The 25,515-nt window shown below is 61.0% G+C and overlaps 2 protein-coding genes across 10 annotated transcripts in view; both read right to left on the reverse strand.

The window, feature by feature from the left end:
• The window catches only part of SORBS3 (sorbin and SH3 domain containing 3), a 33,342-nt gene extending 10,888 nt beyond the window's left edge, over positions 1-22,454 (reverse strand). The window contains exons 1-18 of one of the 5 annotated variants that reach the window (XM_051836738.2): positions 19,479-22,454; positions 19,264-19,388; positions 15,519-15,669; positions 11,911-12,067; positions 11,615-11,687; positions 10,182-10,375; positions 8,279-8,342; positions 5,373-5,411; positions 4,979-5,045; positions 3,515-3,605; positions 3,261-3,350; positions 3,106-3,162; positions 2,092-2,178; positions 1,616-1,662; positions 1,107-1,246; positions 949-1,001; positions 783-829; positions 545-659 (exon numbers count right to left, since the gene is read on the reverse strand). In XM_051836738.2, the coding sequence (XP_051692698.2) occupies positions 545-659; positions 783-829; positions 949-1,001; positions 1,107-1,246; positions 1,616-1,662; positions 2,092-2,178; positions 3,106-3,162; positions 3,261-3,350; positions 3,515-3,605; positions 4,979-5,045; positions 5,373-5,411; positions 8,279-8,342; positions 10,182-10,375; positions 11,615-11,687; positions 11,911-12,067; positions 15,519-15,625 (1,428 nt within the window). In that variant the 5' untranslated portion in view covers positions 15,626-15,669; positions 19,264-19,388; positions 19,479-22,454. The other 4 variants (XM_051836736.2, XM_070047323.1, XM_070047322.1 and 1 more) reach the window with 4 other exon arrangements.
• A 1,806-nt stretch (positions 22,455-24,260) lies between these two features.
• Positions 24,261-25,515, reverse strand: part of PPP3CC (protein phosphatase 3 catalytic subunit gamma) — a 114,673-nt gene continuing 113,418 nt past the window's right edge. For all 5 annotated transcript variants that reach the window (XM_070047321.1, XM_070047320.1, XM_070047318.1 and 2 more), the window contains one exon: positions 24,261-24,760. In XM_070047321.1, coding sequence (XP_069903422.1) covers positions 24,573-24,760 — 188 coding nt within the window. In that variant the 3' untranslated portion in view covers positions 24,261-24,572. The remainder of the gene's footprint in view (positions 24,761-25,515) is intronic.

Genomic DNA, 25,515 nt, shown 5'->3' on the forward strand with positions numbered 1-25,515 from the left:
TGGATGTCGGTGTCGCAGGCAGCAGCATTACCTGCTACACCATGATGCCAGCCCCAAATAAATTTTTGTTAACAAAGAGAGAAGCCCTGTCTTTCAAATGGGGACAATCCATTACGCCCCAGGGAAGTGAGTGGGTAATAGACCTGGAAGAGGTGACCCACATACACGTGATTTGTAAACTGTTACACCTGTCACACTCTCGTTAGCTGCAATTAGAATCACTCCCAACCACGCTATGGAAAGATGGCTTCTGAGTGGTGACAGCCTGGGACATGGATGGCTTCTGGTTTAGGAGCTGGGTCACTTGGCCACCCCCTCCCCCCATGCCTCGGCCCCATGCCCCGGCCCCATGCACTGGGCTCCACCCATAAACAGTAAACACTTCCTGGCCAACTGCAGTCAGTGCACTGGGTCAGACGGTGAGAGGGTCAAGGAGATTCAGCAGGTAAGGTGCCCGGGCTCCCCGTGTCACAGCCCAGGAAACCCGGGGTGTCTCTCCCAGCCCGCAGGCCCTCCCTTGCTGGCTCCAGTCCCTCGGGCTCACCTCCACGTAGTTAGCAGGGAAGATGCCTAGTCGGCCATGGTGCTCCCCTTCCAGCCAGTTCTTGTCCACCTCCTTGTGGATGTAGACAATGTCACCTTTCTGCAGAGTCAGCTCCCTGCAGGCCACAGCCAGGACGTCACAGCAAGCCCAGGCCCTGCCCCGCCTCTGGCGCCCCAGGTGCAGCCCGTCGCCCACCCCCACCCCCGCAGGGGAAGGCAGAGGTCAGGTCGGAACTTACTTGGGGGACTGCGCCTGGAAGTCGAACTTGAGCCGGGCGGCCTTCCTCTGGGCAGGGGAGGGGACAGAGTGGTGCCTCGGTCGGGTGGCAGATGAGGACCCGCCGTCCCTGGGAGCCCCCCCAGGCCCCCCCTGCAGGTTGCCTGACCCTGGTGCGCCTCCCTCACCTTCTTCTCGTCCCTCCTGGCGGGGCTGCCCCCTCGGTCGGCGGCCACGGGGTCTGTGGAGGAGCACCCGCTGAGGACATGCCCGGGGCCAGGCGGGGACCCTCCTGCCACCCACGGGAGCACCAGCACATCTGGCCTGGGCGGGCTGCGGGCCTCACCTCGGGCTGAGGAGGGGTAGACAAAATCCCTCCGCCCCAGGAAAGGGCTTCCTCCATCCGCCATTCTGTAGGGGCTCAGGGGTCGCGAGGAAGCCAGGTGAGACGCATGCGGGGTGCTGGAGCTCCAGGCGGAGGCCGTGCTGCGCAGGGGCACCGGGTGAGCAGCCGGGCGGGGCTGTCCCACGCCAGCCCGCTCGCCCTAAGGCGGCTCCCAGGTCCGGGGCTCTGGACAGGATGTCCCACTTCCCGAGCAGTGGCCAAGACCGGGAAAGGGTGAGGCCCGGGGCCGGGAGCGGCTGGGGAGGAGTGGGGGAGCGGCGGGGCTCCCCTGGCCGCCCTGAGCCGCCACTGGAGTCCTGGGTTTGGGGCAGGCCGCCCGCTGTGGGCGACAGGGCAGCCCCCTGCGGAGAGGGGCGGGCCCGAGGGCCCTCCTCCCCCCACTCCGCGCCACGTCCCCACCCCCACCCCCGCACAGACCCCCTCCTCCCGCCCCCATGCCCGCCACTCACCCGGCTGCGGGCCGCGGCTCCGGGGTCCGTCGGGGCGCCTGCGAGCTCTGTGCGGGGGAGACCGGGCGTGATCAGGACGCGGGACCTCGGGGCCCTGCGGTAGCCGCCGCCGCCGCCGCTCCGGAAAAGTTGGCGGCCGGCTCGGCTCGGGAGGGAAGGAGGGCCGGGCAGGGCAGGGACGCGGGGTCCTAGAGTGAGCCGCGCGCAGGCAGGCCGGAGCCCCGGCGCGGACAGGGAAGGCGCGCGCGGGCCACAGGCAGCCGAGCCCCGGAGGTCCGGGGTCCCCCGAGTGGGCGGGGCGGCGTGGGGGCGGGGAGCCGGCGGGCTGACGTGGAGTTGGCGGGGCAGGGTTGCTAGGGGTCCCTTGGGAAAGCCACCGCCCTGAAGTTTCAGAGAAAGAGAGCGCAGACCGGGCTGAGGTTGGCCGGGGCGGAGCGCGGGTGACGGCGGCCGCATCCCACGGAGGGAACTGGTACCTTGGGGGATGGCAGCCGAGTCTCGATGGCCCGCAGGTCCTTGTCCAGCTCAGCGCTCAGCTTGGCCAGCTCCCTCTCCAGCAGGACCTGGGGGTGGGGACACACTTGGGCAGTTGGGCAGTGGGGGGGGGGGGTGGCCAAAGGTCTGATGCGGGAGCCTGCCTGTGAGTGCGAGGCCAGCCCCTGGCCTGCCAGCCTGCAGGGAGGTGGGGCTCCCGGTGTCAGGCTGCAGACACAGCCCCTTCCTGCCACCTTCCTTCTCTGCCCCAGGGCCCCCACGCTCCCTCTCCACGGCCTCGGCAGTGCCAGCGGGGCCCTGCGGCTCAGCACCACGAACAGGTGCACACCCCCACCCCATTGCGGCTTCTGCTCCTCCCCCGGGATGCCCCTGTCTGCCTGGCCCAGCCTTTCCCTCTTCTTAGAGACCAGGTCTGCAGCCAGAACTTCTGCCAGTCGCAGTCCACGCTAGTGCCTGCCTTCTCGACTCCTGATTTGGTCAACACAGGTTTCTGGGGCCGGCGCTGTGGCGCAGCGGGTTAATGCCCTGGCCTGAAGCGCCAGCGTCCCATATGGAGGCCGGTTCTAGTCCCGGCTGCTCCGCTTCTGATCCAGCTCTCTGCTATGGCCTGGGATAGCAGTGGAAGATAGCCCAAGACCTTGGGCCCCTGCACCCACATGGGAGACCCAAAAGAAGCTCCTGGTTCCTGGCTTCGGATTGGCCCAGCTCCAGCCATTGCAGCCAACTGGGGAGTGAACCAGCAGATGGAAGACTTCTCTCTTTCTCTTTCTCTTTCTCTTTCTCTTTCTCTTTCTCTTTCTGCCTCTCTCTCTCTCTGGGTAACTCTTTCGAATAAATAAATAAATCTTAAAAACAACACCACCACCACCACACATTTCTGTGCAGTGTGTTCACCAAGTGCCCACTGGACACCAGGCCCCGTGCTTGGTGCCGGGAGCAGAGGTGAGCTGTGACGGGACCACACAGTCTCCCTGCCCCTCACCCCCAGCACTTACCTCGATGGGCTGGGAGGGCTTCTCCACAGGGTTGTTGTCCACCAGGGGTTTCTTTGGCTGAAGGGGAGGGGAGGGTGTGTCAGAGGCTGGGGGAATCCCAAAATGCACCTGCCAAGGCCCCGTGTCTGCTCCCAGAGGCCCAGGCCGGCACTCACCTTCTGCCCAGTCTCTATTTCATGCAGAAACTGGTTCCACGAGTCTTCTGCCCAGACGCTGTCTTTCTCCCGGCGTCTGGGTACCGGCGCCTGGATGGGGGTCCGTGGGCATTGTTCGGGAGACTGGCCAGGCTCACAAAGCAGGTTTTTGGGGCCCTTGCCCCACCCTCTCTGGCCCCCCTAGTGCTCCCCCCTCCGCTTTGCTGTGCTGTCAGCAGAGGGGAGCCGGGAAGGGTGCTGCGCGGACGGGCTACCTGATTTGGAGGCGGGGGTCCAGAGGAGGACACTCCAGGACTGCAGGTAAAGGTGCTGCTCGGTAGCTCTCCAGTGTGGTCCCAGATTTTCCTGGAGAAAGGGAAGGCAGTCTCTTCAGGCCCCTTTTAGGGAAACTGAGGCAGGAGTGAGCATCCGGCCCCGCCTCCACCTGCTCTGCCTGCCCCCTGCCCCTTCCTGGGAACACCAGGAATGGCCGGGCTGGGGAATGAAGGCCTGACACACTCGTGTGTCCCCCTCCTGCTGGCCTGTGGCTGTGGCCGTGGCCGTGGCTGTCTGTGCAACTTTGACAAAGCCTGTGGCTCCCATCACCGAGTGCTCTTCCACCTCAGGGAACAGGGCTGCAATGCTGTCCCAAGGAAAACCCAGGCACCCTGAGAAAGTCGCTTCTGCTCCGTGGGCCTCAGTTTCCTGAAGGCACTGAATTTGGTGACCTCATCTGTGTCCACTGAGGCACTTGCGCGGTCACGTCCACCCCAGCCCTCCTCCAGGGACCCCTCCCTGGCTGCCTTAACTTCCCCAACGTCTCTGTAGCAGTGGCTACAGCGGAGCCAGTGGAGCCACTGCACGCGGCTTAGCAAGCGGGGGAGCTGCCTGACCGGAGATCAGCGTTCGCTGGCTGTGACGCTGTTCTGACTTTAGGAACAACAAGACTGCTCATGAATATGGAATTTAGCGTTCCTAATTCCAGAAGAGCTCCGGTCATCACATGCCCCCGCCTCTTGCTGGTGTTTGTGTAGGATGGCTCTGTGCGAGCCACACCATTCCACTGACTCCTCTCAGTCGCCTCGTGACCCCTGCTGAAGTGACAGGGAGAGCGAGGCTCAGATGGGTGAAGTCACCCAGGGTGCCCTGGCCAGGAGCAGCGCACAGGGCCCTGAACCTAGATCTCTGGGCCCGAAACTTGAGCGCTCTGCATCTCTGCCTCACTGATTCGGCCAGGAGCCACGGGTCAGGTAGGGCCGTGCTACTGAGCTGCAGGCAAAGAAGAGAGTCATGGATTTGACTTTGAGAGCAAGGCTCCTCATTCCCCAAGGTCGGGCTGGGCCCCTCCATGGCCCCGGTGGCCAGCATAGTACAGGAAGCCCTCCCTTCACTCCTGGTGGGGCTCCTCTCTCTGCAGCCTCAGGCTTTGAAGTAGAGGGCCTGCATGGCTCTGTCCCCCGCACCCTGCCCCCGCTGCGGCCACCCCTTCCCCTGACACCTGGGTGACCTGCGAACCTACAGGATGACGAATGAGATCTTCCTGCTGAGCACCTACTTGTCCCAGGCATTCCTGACCAGGGTTCTAGATCCTGCACCCCCCCCCCCCACCTGCCTTTGCCCCTGGCAGTGGGGAGGGGTCTCTGACCCAGACACTGTCCAGCCTGTGCCAAGCTGTGCCTTCTGTGACCACTAGGGGGCACCAGTCCCTGCAGGGCAGTGCCCGCCCCATCCTTGCTCACCGGCTCGAAGTCCCCACTGGGCTGGGCCTGGAGCTGGGTCTTTGCTGGGGTCCTGGATGTCGGGGGTCTGCAGATGAGAGATGGGAAGAAAGCACTGAAGGTGGGAGAAGCCGGGATGGGTGGCCACGTCCGGTTCCAGCACCCGTGACCAACTGAGCTTCTCTGTGGCCGGCTTGTGGGGATGGGGTGGCACTCCGCGTTTTGTCCCAACATCTTGACACCCTGTACTAAACCTGCAACACAACTCTGGGGTGGGTACTGTCCCCCTTTTGGCAGATGAGCAGAGAAAAGTGCAGAGAAACCACGCCCAGGGGCCGGGGAGCTCACGGGACAGGAGCTGCAGGGACGTGTCTGGCAGCACTACCTGGGAGCGTCTGTGCCCACACCCACGCACCTTTGGGTGGCTCCTCGGAGGTCCAGTCCAGCTGCAGGTCTGCAGGAAGGGAAAAGGCCCAGGTCACAGATGGGGAAGAAGGCAGGGCCGGGCACCCTGGGAGGCCGCCTGGGCCGCTCCCAGCCTCCCCCCCTCCCACCCGCAGCATGGAGCCGAGAGCTGAGTCAGGGCCTGAAGAATGTCCCAGGGAGGGGAGGAATTAGGAGGGCAGCCCTCGGGAGGGCTTGAGATGCCTCTGGCAGACCGAGGGCCTGAGCGAGCCAACCGGGCAGCGGCGCCGGGCCCAAAGCCTCCCGCCCCTCCCCTCTGTTCCCACACCCGCCCTCTGCTGACCTCCGCGGGCCTGCCCTCACTCGCAAGCGAGCCGGGGATGTCAGGCCGACTGGGCTCTGTCCTCTGTGCGCGGGCTTCTGAGAGATGCGCTCCCCCATGCCCTGCCCCCGCCCGCAGGGTACAGCTGCCCCTCACACACGCCTGCTGCAGTAACTACCTTCCACGCAAACCCCCCACCCCCCGCCCACAGGGTACAGCTGCCCCTCACACACGCCTGCTGCAGTAACTACCTTCCACGCAAACCCCCCACCCCGGTCGCCACAGCCCACACTTGTCCCCCCGCCGGATGCTCCTGCTTTCGTCGGCCCGCCACTCTGGCCCCGGAAACACACCTCTCTGGAGTTCTCAGCCTGCAGGTGCCTGGGGGCTCAGTTTTTTTTTTTGCGGGGACTCCTTGTCTCTCCATCTCCCTAGATCAGCTCATCTCCTCTTACTGATTTAAAAGATGCCGTCACACTCCCCCCTCCCAGCCCCCAACCCACTGGGTCTAAGCCAAAGTACTCAGAAAGGCGTCTCTGTGCTTGCTCTGAACATGTTTGGATTTGTTTTCCTCGTCATTGTTCCCTAAACAACCCAGCGCAGCAGCCAGCCCCGTGGCGTGGCCAGGGTACCAGGTGTTTTAAGTAATGGAGAGAGGATGTAAAGCAGCCGGTGGGGGTGGGTAAGCAAATGCTGCCACATTTTAGCAGCTACGGATCTGGGTATCATGGATGTCTTGGGACAGAGCCCCTGCAGATCCCGAGGGACCACCTGTGCCCTCTGTTCCCGATTCACAGCCCTGGCGGCACCTTAGACCTACCGGACAAACTATTCGTCAAAACCTCTTTGGGGGTGGGGCTCTGTTGTGTTGCAACGGGCTTGTGACACTGGCCCCCCACATCGGAGTCCCTGCTACCCCTCTTCTGATCCAGCTCCCTGCTAACATTCCTGAGAAGGCAGGGGAAGACGGCCCGAGTGCCTGGGCCTCTGCCAGCCATGTAGGAGGCGCAGATGGAGAGCCAGGCTCCTGGCTTCAGCCTGGCCCAGTCCAGGCTACTGTGGCCATGTGGGAAGTGAACCAATGAATGCAAGACCTCTCTCTCTCTCTCTCTCTCTCTCTCTGTCTGTCTGTCTCTCCCTATTCTCACTCCCTCTGCCCCCGTTGCTCTGCTTTTAACATAAATATATAAATAAATAAATAAAATAAATCTTAAAAAGCAGGAGAACCTTCCTGGGAGGAGTCCAGCGTCCTTGAACTACAGACTGGGGCAGACACGCGCCTGCAGATATAAAACACACCTGCAAACGAACCCCTCTGGCATCTGCTGCCCCTGCAGGCGTCCCTGCCTCTCCAACCTCCACCCGGCTCAGGCAGACGCTCACCCTGACTCCTCCCCCTTCACGGCACCGTCCAATCCGTCTGCAGATTCCAGGGACTGTCCTGGACGTCCATCCACGCCCACCGCGTCCACTGCCTCCGCCCTGGGCTGAGACAAGAGGGTCTCGAGCCTGAGTCAAAGCAAAGCCTCCACAGTGGCCTCTGCCCCCCTAGCCCATACCAAGCACGGGACAAACGGCTGGTGCATCTGCCTGCTCTTCTCCACGTGGCAGCCAGGGGGAGTCTTTTCAGCTGTCGCCATCAGCACACACCTCTGTTCAGAACCTCCCCGTGGCTCATCTCTTGCAGAGTAAAACCAAAGCCCTTATGCTGGCCCCAACGGCCCTACCACTCTGACTCCAGACCCACCCAGGTGCTCCTTGCTGGCCTAGAACCTGCAGGCAGGCTTCTCCTCCTGGTGGGAGCGCCCTCTGCTGGACATTCCTCCCCCAGCTGTGGGCTCAAAGGCCACTTAGTTGTGGGTCCCTAGCGCTGTCTCCCCCCAGTCTCTCCCACCTCCTGCCATGGCCAGAAGGTCTCCCTTTTGTCTTGAGCACCTACAGTAGTGCCTGGTACCCAGCAAGTGCTCAATAGACAGTCAAGGGCTGACCGAGCTGGCCGAGCGGGTGCCTGGCCACTTGCCACACCCTCCCCAGGGCTGGCTGCATTCCGGGTGGTGAGGGCGAGCCGTGCCCAGCAAGGAAGATCAGCCACTCCTGGGGGCATTACAGCCCAGAGGGGGATGCAAGGCATCTCAGAAAAACACTGCTATTCCAGCACCTGCGGGGGGCACCGGGGAAGAGGGCGTGGGTGCTTCGGGTGGGGGGGGCCGCTCTGGAGACCACGGGGGTCCCATGGACCCACAGGGGACAGAGCGGACTGTGTTCTGGCCCTTTCTTGTTGGTGTCATTTTATCACGTCTAAAGTGTTTTCGGAAGCACCTTACAGAAACAGGACACCCCAAAGCCGAAGCAAACCGACCAGCAGGACTCGCTTAGAGCGGACGCTATCTGTACACTGCTCAGTGCCACCGGCGCCCCATCAGAGCGGCCGAGCCCTCGGCTCAGTGAGAAGGGCCTCGGGGAGACGGTGCGTGGGTGAAGCCCTGTCCGGCCCTAGTTCGGGACCATCCTCTCCCCAGAGCCTGAGGGGAGGACCCCCTGGGCAGCGAGCACCCCTTTTCTGTCGGGCACGGGGCCCTAGATGGGGGTCTGACCTGGCATCTTGCGGTGAATCTGCTGGAACATCCTCCGGTACCAGTCCCGGGGGCTGTCGACACTCTGCGACCAGGAAACACCAAGTCAGAGCCCCGCCCTCCCAGGCTCCCCACGCCCAGCCCCAGCGTTCTCCCCAGTGAGGCCTCTCTGGACGCCCCTGGAGCCCCGGTGTGCAGGCTCGCTTCTAACATCACACAGTGTGTGTTTATTTATTTGTTTGTTTAAGATTTATTTATTTATTTGAAAGGCAGAGAGGCCGGCACTGTGGCATAGCGGGTTAAGCTGCCACCTGTGGCGCCAGCATCCCATATGGGTGCCAGTTCGAATCCCAGCTGCCCCATTTCTGATCCAGCTCCCTGCTAATGCACCTGAGAAAGCAGTACAAGATGACCCCAGGTGCTTGGGCCCCTGCACCCATGTGGGAGACCTGGAAGAAGCTCCTGGCTCCTGGCTTCGGCCTGGCCCAGCCCCGACTGTTGCAGCCATTTGAGGAGTGAACCAGCAGATGCAAGCTCTCTCTGTCTCTGTCTCTCCCTCTCCCTCTCCCTCTTTCTCTCTCTCTCTCTCTCTCTCTCTCTCTCTCCCTGTAACTCTGCCTTTCAAATAAGTAAAAATAAATCATTAGAAAAAAAAAAAAAGAAAAGAGAGGCAGAGAGAGAGCACAGTTCCTTCCACTTTTATTTATTTGTTTTTCCTTATTCGAAAGACAGAGATCTTCCATCTGCTGGTTCACTCCCCACAAGCCTAGAATAGCTGGGGCTATGGCAGGGCCAGGCCAAAGGCAGAAGCCAGGAACTCAATCCTGGTCTCCCACGTGGGCAGCAGTGACCCAAGTACTGGAGCCATCACCTGCTGCCAGGTGAGCACCCGGGCGCTGCACGGGAAGCGGAGGTGGGACTTGAACCTGGTGTTCTGATATGGGACGTGGGCAACCCATGTGGCATCAACAGCTGTGCCACGCCTCCCCCATGACTTACCTGTTTTTCTCTTTGCTTTTCTATATTCCTAGTGCTTCTACAAAGAACCTGTAGCGGGTGGTACTTCTTGCCACCTGCCTCACCTGAGCCTCCAGGCTGCCCTGGGTCAGGTGGGAAAGGCATGGTACCAACTCCAGCGTCCCAGTGCCAACACACAGCTGGCGAAGGCTGGGCGGAAGGGAGAAGGACAGGGCCTGCCTCTCCCAGGGATCCCAGGATCCCTCCACGCTGCCCTAGCACTGGGCTTCTCACTCAGGACTCAGCACTGAGGCCCGGGGGCTGTAACAGTGAGTCCCTGGCCGGCTTAGTCTAAGGTGCTCCACCTTTGAAAGCCGGGGCTAGGGGACAGGGGCACGGAGGGTTAAATAAGCCTGAGAAACTGGCATCCCATATGGGTGCCGGTTCGAGTCCTGGCTGCTCCACTTCTGATCCAGCTCCCTCCTAATGCACCTGGGAAAAGCAGCAGAAGATGGTCCAAGTGCCTGGGTCCCTGCCACCCACGTGGGAGACCCAGATGGAGTTCCAGGCTCCTGGTTCCTGGCTATTTGGACAGAACCAGTGGATGGAAGATCTCTCTCTCTCTCTCTCTCTCTCTCTCTCTCTCCTCTGCCTTCCTCTAAGTCTGCCTTTCAAATGCATCTTAAGAAACCCTGGGGAGGGTTCTAGATAAGAACTCTACCCCCCCACCCCCACCCATCCCCCACTCCACCCCACCCCCACATAAGCACAACCCTTGTGCAATTCAGAAACACAGAGGGCCTGGAACTCTGCCCTGCAGGCCATGGCAGTTGAATCCCTGTTTTGTCTGGAATGACTTGGAGACAGCCTTTGTCACCTTGTGCCCCCCCCACCCCGCCCCACCCTTCCCCCCCACCTCAGGCTTCAGCTCACAGACTCGGAGGTCAGGGTAGGTCCCTGGACTCACGGATCGGGGGGCGATGGGCATGCCGCTCTCATCCACGGGCCCAATGCCTTCGTACTTGACCCAGCGCTTGTCCCGGCGCCTGCTGTCCTTGGTCCACGTGGCTGACCAGTTCTGGGCGTGCGGGGAGGCAGGGGTCTTCGGGCTGGCAGAGGGCCGGCTCCCAGGGCCTGGCCAGGTCTGATACCAGGCAGGCTCTGTGGGCATGGGCAGCTGAGCGTTAGCCGAAGGCAGGGGTGCCCACCTGCACCCGCCTTGCCCCCTTGCTGCTCCCAACAGCGAGCCCCGTGGGGTCAAAGTTTCAACATTTGTTTGTCTGAGCAGTGACGCAGCCTCTGCAAGCCAGCCGGTCCCTGGCCGCAGCGCAGGCCTCTGTTTGTTTACTTCTTAGCTACAGTGAACTAAAGCGGATTTTGTTTTGCGAGCTCTGTGCCTGTCCCCGCCCACTCTGGCTTTCCTGGGACCGTCCTGAGCTTGTTCAGGAACTTTGTAGAGCACGCTGGGGACATCCCAGCCAGGGTGTGGCTGCAATGGTGCCAAGTCAGATGCCAGCTCTGCGAGCCACCAGCTGGGTGACTTCGATGTCAATCACCCACTCAGGGCCTCGGCTGCCACTTCTGTCACCCCAGGGTGACCGTGGCCAAGACTCAGTGACACCTGCTGTGCCCAGCATGCCCACTAGGCTCTCAGGGCAGGTCGGAAGCTCGATTCCCAAGACACAGCCACCATGTGCCCCCTTAGGCAGCCAGAGCGGCGGCTTGGGGCCTTCGGGGACAGACGGACAAGGCTTTGACTGTCAGCTCCACGCCTGTGACACTTGGGTTTGTCACTGGGAGACATCCATCACCGTCCCTTACTGTGCCAGGATACGGAGCAACTAAATGAGGCAAAGCTTAGGGACTGTCTTCACAGCGCCCAGCGCGCTCCGAGTGCGCGACTATCCTTTGTTAGGTGAACAAAGCCCCCTTTGCACTCCCTCCTCAGCAGAGGGCCAGGCTCTGCTGGACCCCAGAGCCAGGCTGCCAGGCTCCCGGGGCGGCCTGGGCACAGACCCTTACGTGGCTCGTAGGGGCTCCACCTGCAGGCCTCCTGGAGCCGCAAATGCCCACACCCCTCCACCCGTCCAGCCCCAAGCCAAGTGACGCCTGGCCTGCCAGAGGTGCCCCTACTCCCTCTGCCTGGCCCTCATGGCTCCTACACACTTCCTTCCGCTGCCAGGAGGCGGGAGAGAGAAGGGATGCGTCAACCTACTCTCTCCACTCCTGTGGCTCTCTCTCGCAGGGTCAGCAGGCTCCCAGAAGCCTCTAGGGAACTTCCTCATGGCTGTGAGACTCCCCTTCACTCCCCCCCCCCAATTGGCTGGTGCTACATGGTGGGCCCAGGGATCCCGCCCACCCGTGCCCGGGGACTCCAGGAGCAGGTCTTTGCAAATCTACCTGGGTGCCGGACAGCATCCCTCCTGGGTGGGTAGTAGCCATTGCACACGGTCCTGGGCGCGGGATCGTGGAACTGGAAATTAAGGGTGTTGGAGCCACCATTCCGGATCACAGGCACCTGTGGGAAGGGGCCAGGAGCGGCCGCTCAGGGCCCAGAAGGGCCTGCATGAGGCAGGGAGGGAAGGCGGCCAGCCCGACCGCTCTGTGGAGCTCGCCCGCCTCCCTGCTCCACCCCTGCACGCCACCTGATCGGCCGGTGCCCCGGCAGCTGGGGCCCCTGGTGCTGCCGCACTCACCCGTGTGCCCTGGGATGCTGAGCCCACGCGGGCCCGCAGGTGCCCAGGGATGAAGTCGTCCAGGCTGAGCCCAGCGGCGAGGCTGCAGGGGGCGCCCTGCATGCTGGCGTCAAGGTCAGAGGCCGCAGGGTGCGCCCGCTGCTCCTCTGAGTGTCCTCTGCGGGGAAGAGGAAGGAAGGGAAAGCCCAGCTTGGGCCTGGGCCACCTCTGCCCTCTCTGCTCAACCCTGGAGTCCGGGGGGAGGGGCTGGCTACGGGAGGGCTGGGCCCAGCTGGGTGGGAACTCAAGGACCCAGGAAACTGTGGGCACCGGCCTGCAGGCTGCCCGTGCCGGCTCCCGGAGGCACAATGGGCTGCTTGTTAGGCCCCGGTGGGAAGGGGGGAGGGGAGGCCTGGGCCAGGAGGAGGAGGAGGAGGAGGAGGAGAGGGAAGGTGGCCAGCCTGCGGACCTGCGGGCCTGCGGGCCAGGCACGGGGAACTGGGGCGCACAGGCAGAGAGGGGACTTTGTTTCAGTTCCCTCTGCCTCCTCCAGGCCCTGTGGGAGCATCTGCTTGCCCACGGGCACAAGCGATCACTCCAGCTGGGACGAGGCGGGGGAGGGGGAAGGCCCTGCCAAGGGCAAGGCCACCGCCCACTGCCGCTGGGAAGCAGCTGGTGGTGCCCCAAGTCCAGAGCGTGGGGGGCATTTCCCGGCAGCAGGAACCACTCCTCGTGATCCACTCTGGACGACTCAGCGGACTCCGGTGCCAGGGAGGGGTGGGGTGAGAGAGCCGCCCAGGCTGGGCCTGCTCAGGCTCATGGAGGGGTGGGGCCGAGCCCCCTTGGGTGTGTGCGTGCAAACACACACCCTCCACACTTTTTCCTGCACCTCCAAGCTGCTTGGTGGTCTCTGGCTGCAGCACCCCTGATTGGCCCCGGGCAGAGGCCAGGGGGGCTCCAGGGGCCCAGAGGAGGTTGCTAGAGGGTCTTGGGGTAGAGCGGCTGAGGGCCGGGGCACAGAAGCTGCCCCTTCTCCCCTGTGCTTGCTGGATTGAGCCAGCCTCTGCCAGCTTCAGGGCTGGCCCCAACCAGACCTGGATCCTGGATGGGCGTGTGACGTCCGAGGAGGCTCCCTGGGAGATGCTGTGGGGCAGGGGGATGACTCTGTGGGGGAGGGGAGGCTGCCAGGGGACCGCGTGGGCAGCGCTGGGGCGGGCACAGGGGCTGTCAGCTGAATCGGGTGTGCCTGTGTGGTGGGCAGTCACATGAGCGGTGCAGCCGGGGCCTGGGGGCTGAGAGGAGGCTGATTCCTCTCCTGAGCCGACTTCCTGCTCCAGCCTGGGAGGCCGGCGGGGGTAGCGCCCAGGCTGGGGGCAGCCCCCGGCTTCTGGGGGCCTCTGAGCCAGCTGTGGGGTCTGCAGCCCTTCTGTGCCCATCCCTGACTGGGGCGGGGGGAGACGAAGGACCCGGCTGTGCTGGAGGAGGGGCTGCTCTCCAGCTGGAACCAATTAGGACTCCTACCAAAAGTAACACACAGACACACCCCATTCCTGCTGCCCTGACTCCTCGAAGGGGAAATCGAGGCAGGGCAAGAGGCTTGCCCCGAGCCAGCGGCCCTGGCTGGGACCCCTCCCCAAAGGGCCACGCCTGGAGGCCAAGCTGCAGGCTCAGCCCCGAGGTCCCCAACGTCAGCTGCCCCGCGCCTTCCTGCCCCAGCCCCAGCCCCAGCCAGCGGCCAGCTCGGGGAGGGCTGACCCCCGCAGGAGCCTCCCCACACGGCCCCCACTTTCAGGGGCTACCGCAACTGTCCCTCCCCAGCTCTGCGCTCCGTGACGCACCCCGCAGGAGCGCGCAGGGCAGGGGCTGTGGGGGTCCCAGTTTTCTCTGCTGGAGGACAGCAGGAAGAGCTTCTCACCGGGGCATCTCTGAGCGGCCCCACCCCCACCCCCGCCCTAGGGCTGTTCTGATGGGAGGGGGAGCGGGGGGTGGGGGCTCGGCCCTGTGCGCTGTCCCAGGTATTCTCCAGCCACAAGTCCACGTGGGCGAGGCGGGTTTTCTCCAAGTTCGCCTTTTCTGGATTGGGAAGCCGGGACCTCACACCTCTGCGTAGTGCGGAGTTCAGGACCAAACCCCGGAGGAGGGGCTCCGTGCCTTCGTCGCCACGGGCCGTGGGTCCCGCCCCCGCCGCCGCCTCGCCTCCTCCCACGCCCCCTCTGCTTCCCCCCACACCTACCTTGCCTGGCGAGCAGGTGGCGGGGGCCGAGGCCGCCCTGGAGGAGGGCAGGGGCATCCCCGCCCGGCTCCTGCCTGGCGCGGCCTTGGCGGGCCCCGGCGGCGCGCGTGACCGGGTCAGGAGAGGGCTCGGCCAGACTGGGCGCCCGAGGAGGAAGAGGGAGGCAGGACCAGGACCGTGAGAGTGGCGCGACGCGGCGCGGCGCGGCGCGGGTGGAGTTTGCGTGTGCGACAGCTACTCCCCTCACTCCCGCGGGGCTGCGAGCGCGCTCGGTCCTGGCGAGCCGCGCCGCGGGACGCCGGTGGCCCCCTGCCCGAGGGGCCGGGCCGGCGGGGAGGCGGCGCCGGGAGGGGCCGCCGAGGGTCCCCGGGGAGCCCGCTCTGGTTTCCCAGCCGCCCTCCCCGGTCCCCACCGCTGGGCTGGCGTCGGGAAGGGGGAGGGCGGGCCGGCGAGGGCCACTCAGAGTTTCCAGCGACATTTCCAGAGTGTGGGAAACGAGGTTCTGCGCCGGCGGAGCCAGGACAGGACGCGAGTGCCGAACGCGAGCGAGCCGTGCGCCCCGGGGCCCTGGGGAGGCGCCTGGAGGACCCGAGGAAGCACCCCGCCGCCCGCCCCCGCGGGACGAGTGGGTGCCGCGTCGCCTGGGTCAGACACACGCGCGCGCGCGTGCACCTGGCGGCCGGCGGACGCTCACACACGTGCAAGCCCCGGGAGGAAATCACCCCGAGGGAGCGCCCCCCCCCCGGGCGTGCCGCGCCCCTGAGAGGATGAGGGTGGGGTCCCTTGGGCGGGGACGGGGTTAGGAGGGTCTCGGTGTTCCCATACACCCTGTTTATTTTGATGTTCCTGGTCTTCCGCTGTTCCTGCTGCCCCGCCCACTGGCTCTACGTTCCCTGGAGCCATGCTCTCTTGAAGTTTCCAGAAAGTGAGGGTGCTTGGGACTGGGCACTGAGAGTGGACACTGACCCCAGAGTACCTCCAGCCCTCGGCTTGCCTCAGGGACCCTGGTGCGCCACAGCAGCCATCAGGCAAAGTTATTGATCAACCTCAACTCCATGTTGGGAGGAGTCAGGAAAAGATGACAACTCCTACTGCACACCTGCTGGGGGAGGGGCTGGCGTGGGAGGTCACCGCGTGCTTCCGTTTCCCCAGCACACCACTCAGTTCACAAGACACGGAGCCGGGTCCATCCCAACCCCCAACACTGCTACTTAGTGCCCTGTTTTCCCCGGTCCAGGTCCAAGAGCTTCTGGGTTGTGCGGAAACAGCTCAGCCATGCAGGCTGAAGAAGATGGGCATGCCAGCTCGCTCCCCAGGGTCGGCCTGCGGCCACATCCTCCTCCCCGCCTCTGACACCAAGGAGGGGCCCCTTTCCCTGGTCAGGAGCTGTTCCCACCTGTTAGGCTCCTTGGGACTAAGGAGGGCCATTTCACTTTCATTTTCTTCCTTGTTCTCCAAAGTTGGTGCGGCTGAAGATCTTCCAATTGCAGGAATCCTGGCCATGCCCTCTGCCCAGCCACGAGCTTCTTACTCTCCAGGGCTCTGACCTGGACTCCAAGATAAATATTTAATGTAGAGGGGGCCGCCAGCTGACAAAGATCCCAACTTCCTGTTTCTCACAAAAGGGGCGAAGAGCTAGGGCCGGCCCGCAGCCTCATCTCCGTGGGAATGGGAGCTCAGTAAGCAGCTTCGGAAGAGCGGAGACCTGGGCCTTTTCCTTCAGCGGTGGACTGGGGCCTGTCCACCTGGGCCTGGCCTGGGCGGCGCCCACCCCCTCTCCCGGCTCAGAGCCCACCCTCCTCTCCATGCGACCCATCTGGCCTCACAGAAGGGAGGCGGGAAAGAGGCTGGTGGGGCCGCGGGGCCAGGGAAAACATTCGCAAAGCTGACCTGCTCCTCCTTCGCTGCCCATATTTAGTGAGAATAATCCCTCCTCTTTGAAACGCAGATTAAGAAGAGGGGTGGGGAAACAGGAGGGTCAGGATTCTGACCCGGAGCCAGGGGTCTGGTTTCGCAGCCCCTCCCCCTGGCCGCACTGCCTCCACAGCTGGCACGGGTTGAGGGCAGGCTGTCCTAGATATCAACAGAGTCCTCTATCCCAACGCGCACTCTCTCCACCCCACACTTGCCTATGTGAGAGGGACCCACCTCTGGGATCTCTGCCTTCCATGGTCATCTCAACCACAGTAGACACAACTACAGAACCACATAACTGCAGTCTTCGGGGCTCCCATCACCAGCGTCACCCCCTGGAGGCTGCCACCTGTGGATACCCCCGCTGGGAAACCCCCCCCCAACTCACAGAGAACTGCCTCTGGGGTGCGGACGGTGGGCTGAGAGGAGGGGCATAAGCCGGACTCTGTTTTCTGGAGGGGGGTCTTGGCCCAGCACTGGGAGGCTGCTGTCCACCCGGCCAGTTTCACATCCACCCTGAGCACCCTTGGTGCCCCCGTTTTAGATAAAGAAAGGGCACCTGCTGCTCCCTGTCCCTTCCCAGGGGGTGAACCCTGGGGTGTCCTTTAAGCCTGTTTTGTGTTTGTGCTGGCAGACGGGACCTGAGCAAGCAGAAGAGGATGGACCAGCTAGGGAAGCGCCGGCCCTTTCCAGCAGTGTGCACTTCTCGGGGGAGGGGTGGGGGTGAAGGCCACAGTGACACAACAGGGAGGAACCGAAACCAAGTCCTGAATCCGCACTGTGTCTCCTCCCCGGGCCCCCTCCCTTTCTCCCCTGCCCCTTCCCGACTCCGGTGCCCGCTAATGCTACTGATGGCCCTTGTCTGCACGGGCCACTCGTGGGAACAGGGGCAAGCGGGGTGCCAAAATGCAAGTGACCCACTTTGGGGCTTTTGAAAGGCCCCCCCGAAGCTGGCAGTGACATGGCCTGGCCCCTCTGGGCACAGTCTGTGAGTGAAAGACGCTCCGTGTCGGAGCCGGCAGTGCAGAGGGGGCGTGTGTGCGCCATAGCGCCGTATGGAGAGACGGTGGTGATGCTTTGGGGCCTCCCTGTGCACACAGGATGCGACGGGAATCCACACGAGGGTCTCAGGGGAGGGGCTGAGACCCGACCCGAAGCCTGACAGCTGTGAGGGGACGCGGTCTTTTGCCTAGTTTGCCGGTCCTCCAGGCGACACCACAGCAATGCCTCTCCTCTTGTCATGGGGTGGGGGGGAGGGCAAGTACAATGTGCCATGGGGTGCCTCTGAGAACCCACGGCCGGAGCCGCTGAGGACGGCGAGGCCAGTGGCGCTCAGCTCTTCAGACAGTCCGTTTTGTAAGGGGAGGATAATGAGAGATGAGCTCAGAGCGAAAACCCAGCCAAGTCCCCTCGGCCACAAAGAAGGGCGCAGAACCAACAGCGGGAAAACGAGGTCTCCCAGCGCGCAGAAACAGAGAGGCAAGATAAGGGGCGGGGTGTTGGCCAGGGGACACCATGAGGTAGTGCTCTGGCCCCCGGACAAAGACTGACCTTGTCTCCCCACCTCCTTGGGTTCTGTCAGCCACTTGCTCCCTAACTGCACCGTCCGAGAGATGACTTCACTTCTCCTGTTGAAACTGCACTGTCTCCGCCCACGTGATTCTTTCTAAAACCTGGACACTGTGATTCAAGACTCCATGCAGAGCAGGCTGCAGGTGGGGACCGGATCTGATCCAGATCCAGCAAGAGGTCAGCACGACTTTGATCCCAAGTCCTGAACTGCTAGGCTTTTAAAAGGTTCTTCACAACTCTGCGAAGCCGGGCCAACGTCACTTCACTTCACGAAAGCCTGGGCCGAGGTCCAAAGACATCGCTACGTCACGATGCGATCAGGATAATGAAGAACCCAGATGCACACTCACCTTATTTGAAGATAGGAACGTGGGCTCACCTGCGGGCCCGTTAGCATAACATGGCTGTCTGTGTGATGTCAAAGTCGCCGTGAGCAGACCCAACAGTGCTGGGTGGCGCCTTCTGACCTCCGCGGGCATCACCTGCCACGGGGGCTTTCCCGAGCCCCCAGCCCCAGCTCGCCCCGCACAGCCTACTCCTCTGTGTGAACCCACAGCACCCCGTGATACTGTTTCTCAAAGGCACCCGGGCTGCTCTACCGCTTTGTTCTTAGTAGTCCAACTCCTCTCCAGCATCCCTGCACTTAGGGGCACATGCGGAGTTCGTCCGCTTCTATCGTGGAAGCTACTTCTAGGCTCTGTAAGGACTGGGAGCTTGCTGCCTTTTCTCCCCGGAGCGGCCTCTGCTGGAGAAGCCGCCCAGCAGCTGAGACTCGAGTATCAGTTAGTGGGGGGCAAGATGCCAGGAAGGAGGCCGGGCCGAGGGGACCGATTCTGATGGGCAACAGAGAAACGCTGGGCAGCCACCAGACTGCTCTCCCGCGAGCCGGCTGCAGGTGACAGAAAGAGGTCCTTGCGGCGCTGGAAGTCCCTCCTGGGGGCGGAGGGCAGAGGGCACCGGCTGAGCATGGTTAGAGCCCAGCGCAGGCAGCGGAAGCCAGGCCTTCCCTTGACTTCTGGAACTACGAAGCGAGCAAGAGCCAACAAGCGCCTCCACCAGGAAGTACAAGAAATAATGACACGAGAGCCATTAAAGTCACCATTTAATTTTAAAGGTTTTTTTTTTTTTCCCTCCCATCTTAAAGATAACTTCTAATACACAGTAAGAAAGTTCCAACAAAGTAATTTCTGGTGCACAAAGAGACTGACTAAATGGTTTCTTTCCAATAAATAACACGGCCAACATTTTCTTTAACATAACTGCAACCAGGAAACAAGGCAATCTCCAAGCACAAACATATAATCCATCCATCACCCAGAAGAACCTCAGGAAAAGTGACGCCGCAGCCAGTCTCCTACAGCTGGCCACCTGGGAGCCTCCCTCGGAAAATGTTTGCTGACATGCCGGCTGGGAAGAACAGCTCTGGGCCACGGCCTACCGAGAGGGGGAAAGTCAAGTGCTCACGACGGCATGTCCGAGAAGGTTCTGTGGCAGCTAAGAATGCACCTGCGTTGCTCCCAAATCCAAGGCCACGGTAGGCCTCCTCATTATGTGCACTTCACTTAAACACGCAGAGGAACCCACAAAAGCAGGGAGTGGGGTGGGTATCCAGAGAGAACTCCGTGGAGGGAGGGAAGCATGGGGCAAGAACTTACGGGCAGGCAGTGTGCATGGCCCCACTTTACAGCTGCTCAGGGGGTGGCCCACGTCCGTGTCCTCTCTTCTCGATCTTAAGCCACCTAGACTGGTCATGAGGGCGCAGAAGAGAAGACGCAGAACCCTGTCTCGGACAAAGGTGTTATTCAGCAAGTCTCCCGAGGCTCTGGGGCCTGAGGCCAAGGCCTCCCCGGAGGGAAGAGCCTCTGTTTACCTTTGTGACTGCATAGATGAGACAGCCAGCACTGACCCCATTCACTCGGGCGGGCTGGAGAGAGGCAGGCCAGGTCCCGAGGCCCAGGGTAACATGGGCGCCCTCTTTTACACTCTGCCAGCGGCACAAAGCCCCGTTGTTAGCACAGTCCTCTGCGACAGCCCTGGCCTCCGACTACCACTTGCTCCCTCTACACACATCTGCTCGCTCGTAACGAGCGGCTGATGGCGGCAGTGCCCCGACGGGACTATGGCAACACAATGCTTCGGAACTGTCCCCTGTGGAACCCGGACCTCCTCAACCCATTGCTGGGGCTTCCTCGGCTGCCCCTCACTCCCTTCCTGACAGACTCAGGAAAGACGGGGGCCGGTGCCACACAAGATGGGACCCACAGTTATAACCACAGACAGATACTGCAGGGAACGGAGCTGCCTACCCACGGGGGCTCTGGGGTCTCCCTCCCACCGGGGACGTTTCTGCCTCTGTAGAGAAAGCTGAAAAATGCTCTGAAAGAAACTCGGGTTCTGTCGTTACTGTAGCAACCAGAGTAACACTGGGGGTTCTAGAAGGGTACTGCACAAGGCTTCATGGGTTCGGAGATTCCTTCTCTACAGCTTGGGGAGAAGCTGATGATGCAAAGCAAAACTAGAATGAAGTCAGTCTCGGGGAGGTCTTCCTAAACCCCATGTTAGCGGGCTTAGCCACCCTGGGCTGGCTGGCTGGTCGGTCACCCTGACGGGTCAGGATGCACACAGTTCTCAAGAATTTGAATTTTGTATTGACTGATGTGGTATGCTAAAATTCTAGAGATCAGCTACAATATTTACAGAGCGAGGGAGGGCGGAGGGAACAGATTTCGGCCTCTCTGCTCTGAGGGGCTGCAGAGACCCGTGAGCGATGGCCAAGCCCTATCCCCTGCAGGCACACCTTCCATCTTTCTGAGAGGTCCTGAACCACTCAGAAGGGGCTGGCGCAGGCATCCCACATGGCACTGTCCCAGCTGCTCCACTTCCCATCCAGCTCTCTGCTGTGGCCCGGGAAAGCAGTGGAAGACGGCCCCAGTGCTGGGGCCCCTGCACCCGTGTGGGAGACCTGGAAGAAGCTCCTGGCTTCGAATTGGTCCAGCTCCAGCCATTGCGGCCGTCTGGGGAGTGAACCAGTGGATGGAAGACCTCTCTCTGCCTCTGCCCCTCTGTAACTCTGCCTTTCAAATAAAAATAAATGAATCTTTAAAAGAAAATAAACCACTCAGAAGAGGATCTAAGGGACAATGCCAAGGCCAGTTTCAAGAAATCAGCCACCGCTTCCCAAGGACATTAAATTCTACTCCTCCACTGACAAACAGCCCCGGGCTTTTCACTTCCCATTTGGAACAGCGTCAGGAAGTCATCCCTAAGTTAGCTGTCGGTGAGGAAAGCCAACCTTTGCTAGTACTCCACTGAGTTGCAGCTGTTCAGGGAAGAACAGAGACAGGCAGTGCAGGTATGGTAAAGGGCACGGAACACACTGACCCCCTGCGCCTGGGCAAGGAGCCGCCCCAAGCCCCCAGAGTATATGATGCAGCTTTCACCTTGTGGTCCGTATCTCGTCACAGCAGGCCAGCAATCAGCAGTGTCTGTACCATAACCAAGCTGCCACCCTGAAGTTCTAAGGGGAGCGAGGGGGGTTTTTGTTTTAGCATCCTATGCGTGGGCACGCCTTGGCTTCCTGTTTTGCCTCTGCTATAAAACATTCAGAACACAGACACTAACGCAGGGGGTCTTGAACTTGGTACTCCAAGGGTCATGCTGTCTCCTGTTTGGAGTCACAGGTGCAGACACCTATGTAGGGACTATACGTCGGCTGAGAGCCTCACTTTATTTACTTATTTATTTTTAAAGATTTATTTATTTATTTACTTGAAAGTCAAAGTTACACAGAGAGAGGAGAGAGGAGGTTCACTCCCCGAATGGCTGCAACAGCCAGGCCAGTCAGGAGCTGCTTCCTGGTCTCCCACAAGGGTGCCGAGCACTTGGGCCATCTTCCTCTGCTTTCCCAGGTGCATCAGCAGGGAGCTGGAGTGGAAGTGGAACAGCTGGGACTCGAACCGGCGCCCATATGGGATGCTGGCACTGCAGGCAGAAGCTTATCCTGCTGAGCCACAGCACTAGCCCCAAGGGAGCCTCACTTTAAAAGGCCACCTGTATCATGCTGAAATGCACTCCCACCCGTTCTAGAGAAGTATCTTTCCCTTAGAACTCAACAGAATTTTCAGGGGCCATTGTTGTGGCACAGCTGGTAAAGCTGCTGCTTGGGCCACCAGCATCCCATGTTACAGGCACCGGTTCGTGTCCCAGCTGCTCTGCTTCCCATCCAGCTCCCTGCTAATGCCTGGGAAAGCAGTGGAAGTCGGCCCAGGTGCTTCAGCCCTTGCTACCCACAGGCGACACCCGCAAGAAGCTCCTGGCTCCGGCTTGGCCCAGACCTGGTCGTTGTGGCCATCTGAGGAATGAACCAGCAGATGAAAGATCTCTCTCTCTCTCTGTCTTTCCCTCTCTGGAACTCTTTCAAATATATAAATCTTAAAAAAACAAACAAACAAACAAAAACAACAACAACAACAACAAAAAAAAAACAGCCGGCGCCGCGGCTCACTAGGCTAATCCTCTGCCTTGTAGCGCCGGCACACCGGGTTCTAGTCCCGGTTGGGGCGCCGGATTCTGTCCCAGTTGCCCCTCTTCCAGGCCAGCTCTCTGCTGTGGCCAGGGAGTGCAGTGGAGGATGGCCCAAGTGCTTGGGCCCTGCACCCCATGGGAGACCAGGAGAAGTACCTGGCTTCTGCCATAGGATCAGCGTGGTGCGCCGGCCGCAACTTGCTGGCCGCGGCGGCCATTGGAGGGTGAACCAACGGCAAAGGAAGACCTTCCTCTCTGTCTCTCTCTCTCTCTCACTGTCCACTCTGCCTGTCCAAAAAAAAAAAAAAAAAAATTAAAAAAAAAAAACACCTCAACAAAATTTTCAAACTAGCTCCCATCAAGAGCTGATGCTCCATTATCTTAAATCGTGGCTTCTCACCTGTCTCCTGTGGCCGACCCCTCAACAGCGCAGTACCTGGGGAACACACCCTCCAGGAAGCTGGCTTTATCACAGGACACTTGAGAAGATACGAAGACTTTCCCAAGTACTCATCCTGGTAAGCTAAAGAGACCCGGCTTTGCTACTAAGGATTTGCAATAACTACTTCACCACAGCCTGCAGATGGAGGCTCTGCAGGGTGGTTTCCGCCCTGTGCGGTGTGTGTGGGTAACCCTGGCTTCCATGACAAGAACGGGGTGTGGGACTCTCATCTCCACCACGCGCCATCGGGAAAGATTCCCCAAGGCACCTTTCACACCCTGGGGCTGCAGGAGCGAGCAGCAGGAGGAAACACAGCAGCTGCTTTCCTCTGAGCACGACAGGAAGGCCAGCAAGGACAGCTGCTGGGGACTTTCTCCTTTCACAGCGCTGACTCACAACCAGCGGAGGAACCTGCGTCTCCTTCCCAGCTTCTTACTAACAGGGCAGTCCACGCAGGTGCACCCCAGCCCTTCAAAATGCTGTGATCTCTTGCATAAGCAAACTCGGTGCTATCAGCAAAAGGTGTAAGAAAACTCAGAAAGCTGGGCTGTCTTCACTCTTCTTATGAAAACTCACAAAGCAATGATGTCTCCTTATTGTTTCCTTGAAGCTCCCAGCATGCGTCACGACCGTCTGTGATCCCTGCTTCGACGCTGGAGTCTCACCTTCCAAGGGCGCACTACGCGGTTCCAGACACGTGCATCTTCCACGCTCTGCTGCCGCGTGCACAGTGCGGGCATTCGCTGCAGAGCTGACAATGGCAATTATGACACGGGACCTGTGACCAGCAGAAACCAAAAACAGGGGCCCAGGTGTCCCCCAAATTTCCTTCACTAGTTGGCTGTCACATGGAAAACAAGGGAAGATCATTCCCTTTATTTGAGTACTTGGTTTCATATTCCAGAATATGCTATGGAGGTTGACATACGGTTCAACCTAATGAGTGTTGGAGACGGAGAAACCCCCAGTGCTTGGTAGACAGGAAATCCTCTCTCGTCCGATGCCCTGTAGCAAGACTCTGAGATCCCAGGGGGATCACCCCGTGCATCAGCGTCCACCGGCCCCCGTGATTTCGGAATGACAGACACGAGACAGAAGCGACCGCCCAGGCAAGCACAGCGGGCACACGTATTCCTTGCTGTTGACGGCTCTGTGGAGGGCGCTGTGAGAAACTTAGAAATGGAACCCGCCTTGCACATGGCCAGGTCACCTGGGGCCGAAAATGAAGGCCAAAGAATCTGGCAATATTTCAAGTTCTTTTCAAAATCGTCTCCAAGGCTCTAAGGAAATTTTATAAATCAATCATGTCCATGGTTAGATCGACAAATTTTAAGTAACTCTAGGAAAATCCTTCCTGGTTTTAAATGTTTCCTTCCTAGAACACAGTAAAAGGAACTGGGAGTCCAGAAAAAGTGGGTTCTCATGGAAATCACCCCCCTCGGCCCGAGAGCGCTGGGCCGGCTACTCCCTTACAGGTTCCGGTACAACGAGTCTCCCACCTGCGCGAAGCAGCTTCCGGCTGAAATCTACGAGGACTTTCTCCCACGGCACCCGGCAGGACCGGGTAAAAATGACAAGGAAGAAACATTCTCGTATCTGAAAAGTTGTTAGTCTTAGATGAACGCTATGAGCTTCTAAGAAGGAAGAGTAAAGGCGATGGCTAGTGTGAGTGAGAAACCCAGGACGGAGGTTTCCAAGGCCCTTTTATTAGGGGAAGCCCCCTTTATACACAAGACTCCACATATGTTCCGACAACAACGAGATTTGTTTCTAAAACTCAGGGCAAAACAAAATAGATGCACTTTTGTCTATGTACATATATACTGAACATAAGTTAAAAGGAATTACAAAATGGTCACCTTCCGTACAGAATAAGTGCCGACTGGATCTGGATGCACCTCCAGGTGCGGCTGAGTGGCCGCTGTTGCCTTTTCCAACAATAAATAAATTAAGCTTGTTCTGGGTGTTGACTCCCCTGCGCCACAGCCGGCCTCGGAGTCACTGCTGGGCTTTCCTCCCCAGCTCGCTCCTGTGCGCTGTGTCCGGGTGCGCCGGCGTCGCTGACTTCACTGGCCCAGCCGAGTGCACGCCGTCTTTCCGGGGTGGCATTCGCTCGTTAATTCGGTCCAGACCTCGGGCTTCTTCAAAACTCCGGATCTTGTGCGGAAGCGAAAACCCTCGGATGGCTGCAGAAACACAGGAAAGGTGGGTTGTGCTGTTAGGCAGGGCAGCCCCAGCTCGACGAGTTCTTACCAGCATGCAGCAAGGCCCTGGAGGAACACAGAGGCGGCCAGGGAGCACCCCTCCAGGGAGGTCCTGGAGGAACACAGAGGCGGCCAGGGAGCACCCCTCCCGGGAGGTCCTGGAGGAACACAGAGGCGGCCAGGGAGCACCCCTCCCGGGAGGTCCTGGAGGAACACAGAGGTGGCCAGGGAGCACTCCTCCCGGGAGGTCCTGGAGGAACACAGAGGGGCGGCCAGGGAGCACTCCTCCCGAGGGGTCCTGGAGGAACACAGAGGGGCGGCCAGGGAGCACTCCTCCCGAGGGGTCCTGGAGGAACACAGAGGCGGCCAGGGAGCACTCCTCCCGGGAGGTCCTGGAGGAACACAGAGGCGGCCAGGGAGCACCCCTCCCGGGAGGTCCTGGAGGAACACAGAGGCGGCCAGGGAGCACCCCTCCAGGGAGTTCCTGGAGGAACACAGAGGCGGCCAGGGAGCACCCCTCCCGGGAGGTCCTGGAGGAACACAGAGGTGGCCAGGGAGCACCCCTCCAGGGAGGTCCTGGAGGAACACAGAGGTGGCCAGGGAGCACTCCTCCCGGGAGGTCCTGGAGGAACACAGAGGGGCGGCCAGGGAGCACTCCTCCCGGGAGGTCCTGGAGGAACACAGAGGGGCGGCCAGGGAGCACTCCTCCCGGGAGGTCCTGGAGGAACACAGAGGGG

This window comes from Oryctolagus cuniculus, chromosome 8 (assembly GCF_964237555.1).
Source record: "Oryctolagus cuniculus chromosome 8, mOryCun1.1, whole genome shotgun sequence".
NCBI classification, from domain to species: Eukaryota; Metazoa; Chordata; class Mammalia; order Lagomorpha; family Leporidae; genus Oryctolagus; species Oryctolagus cuniculus.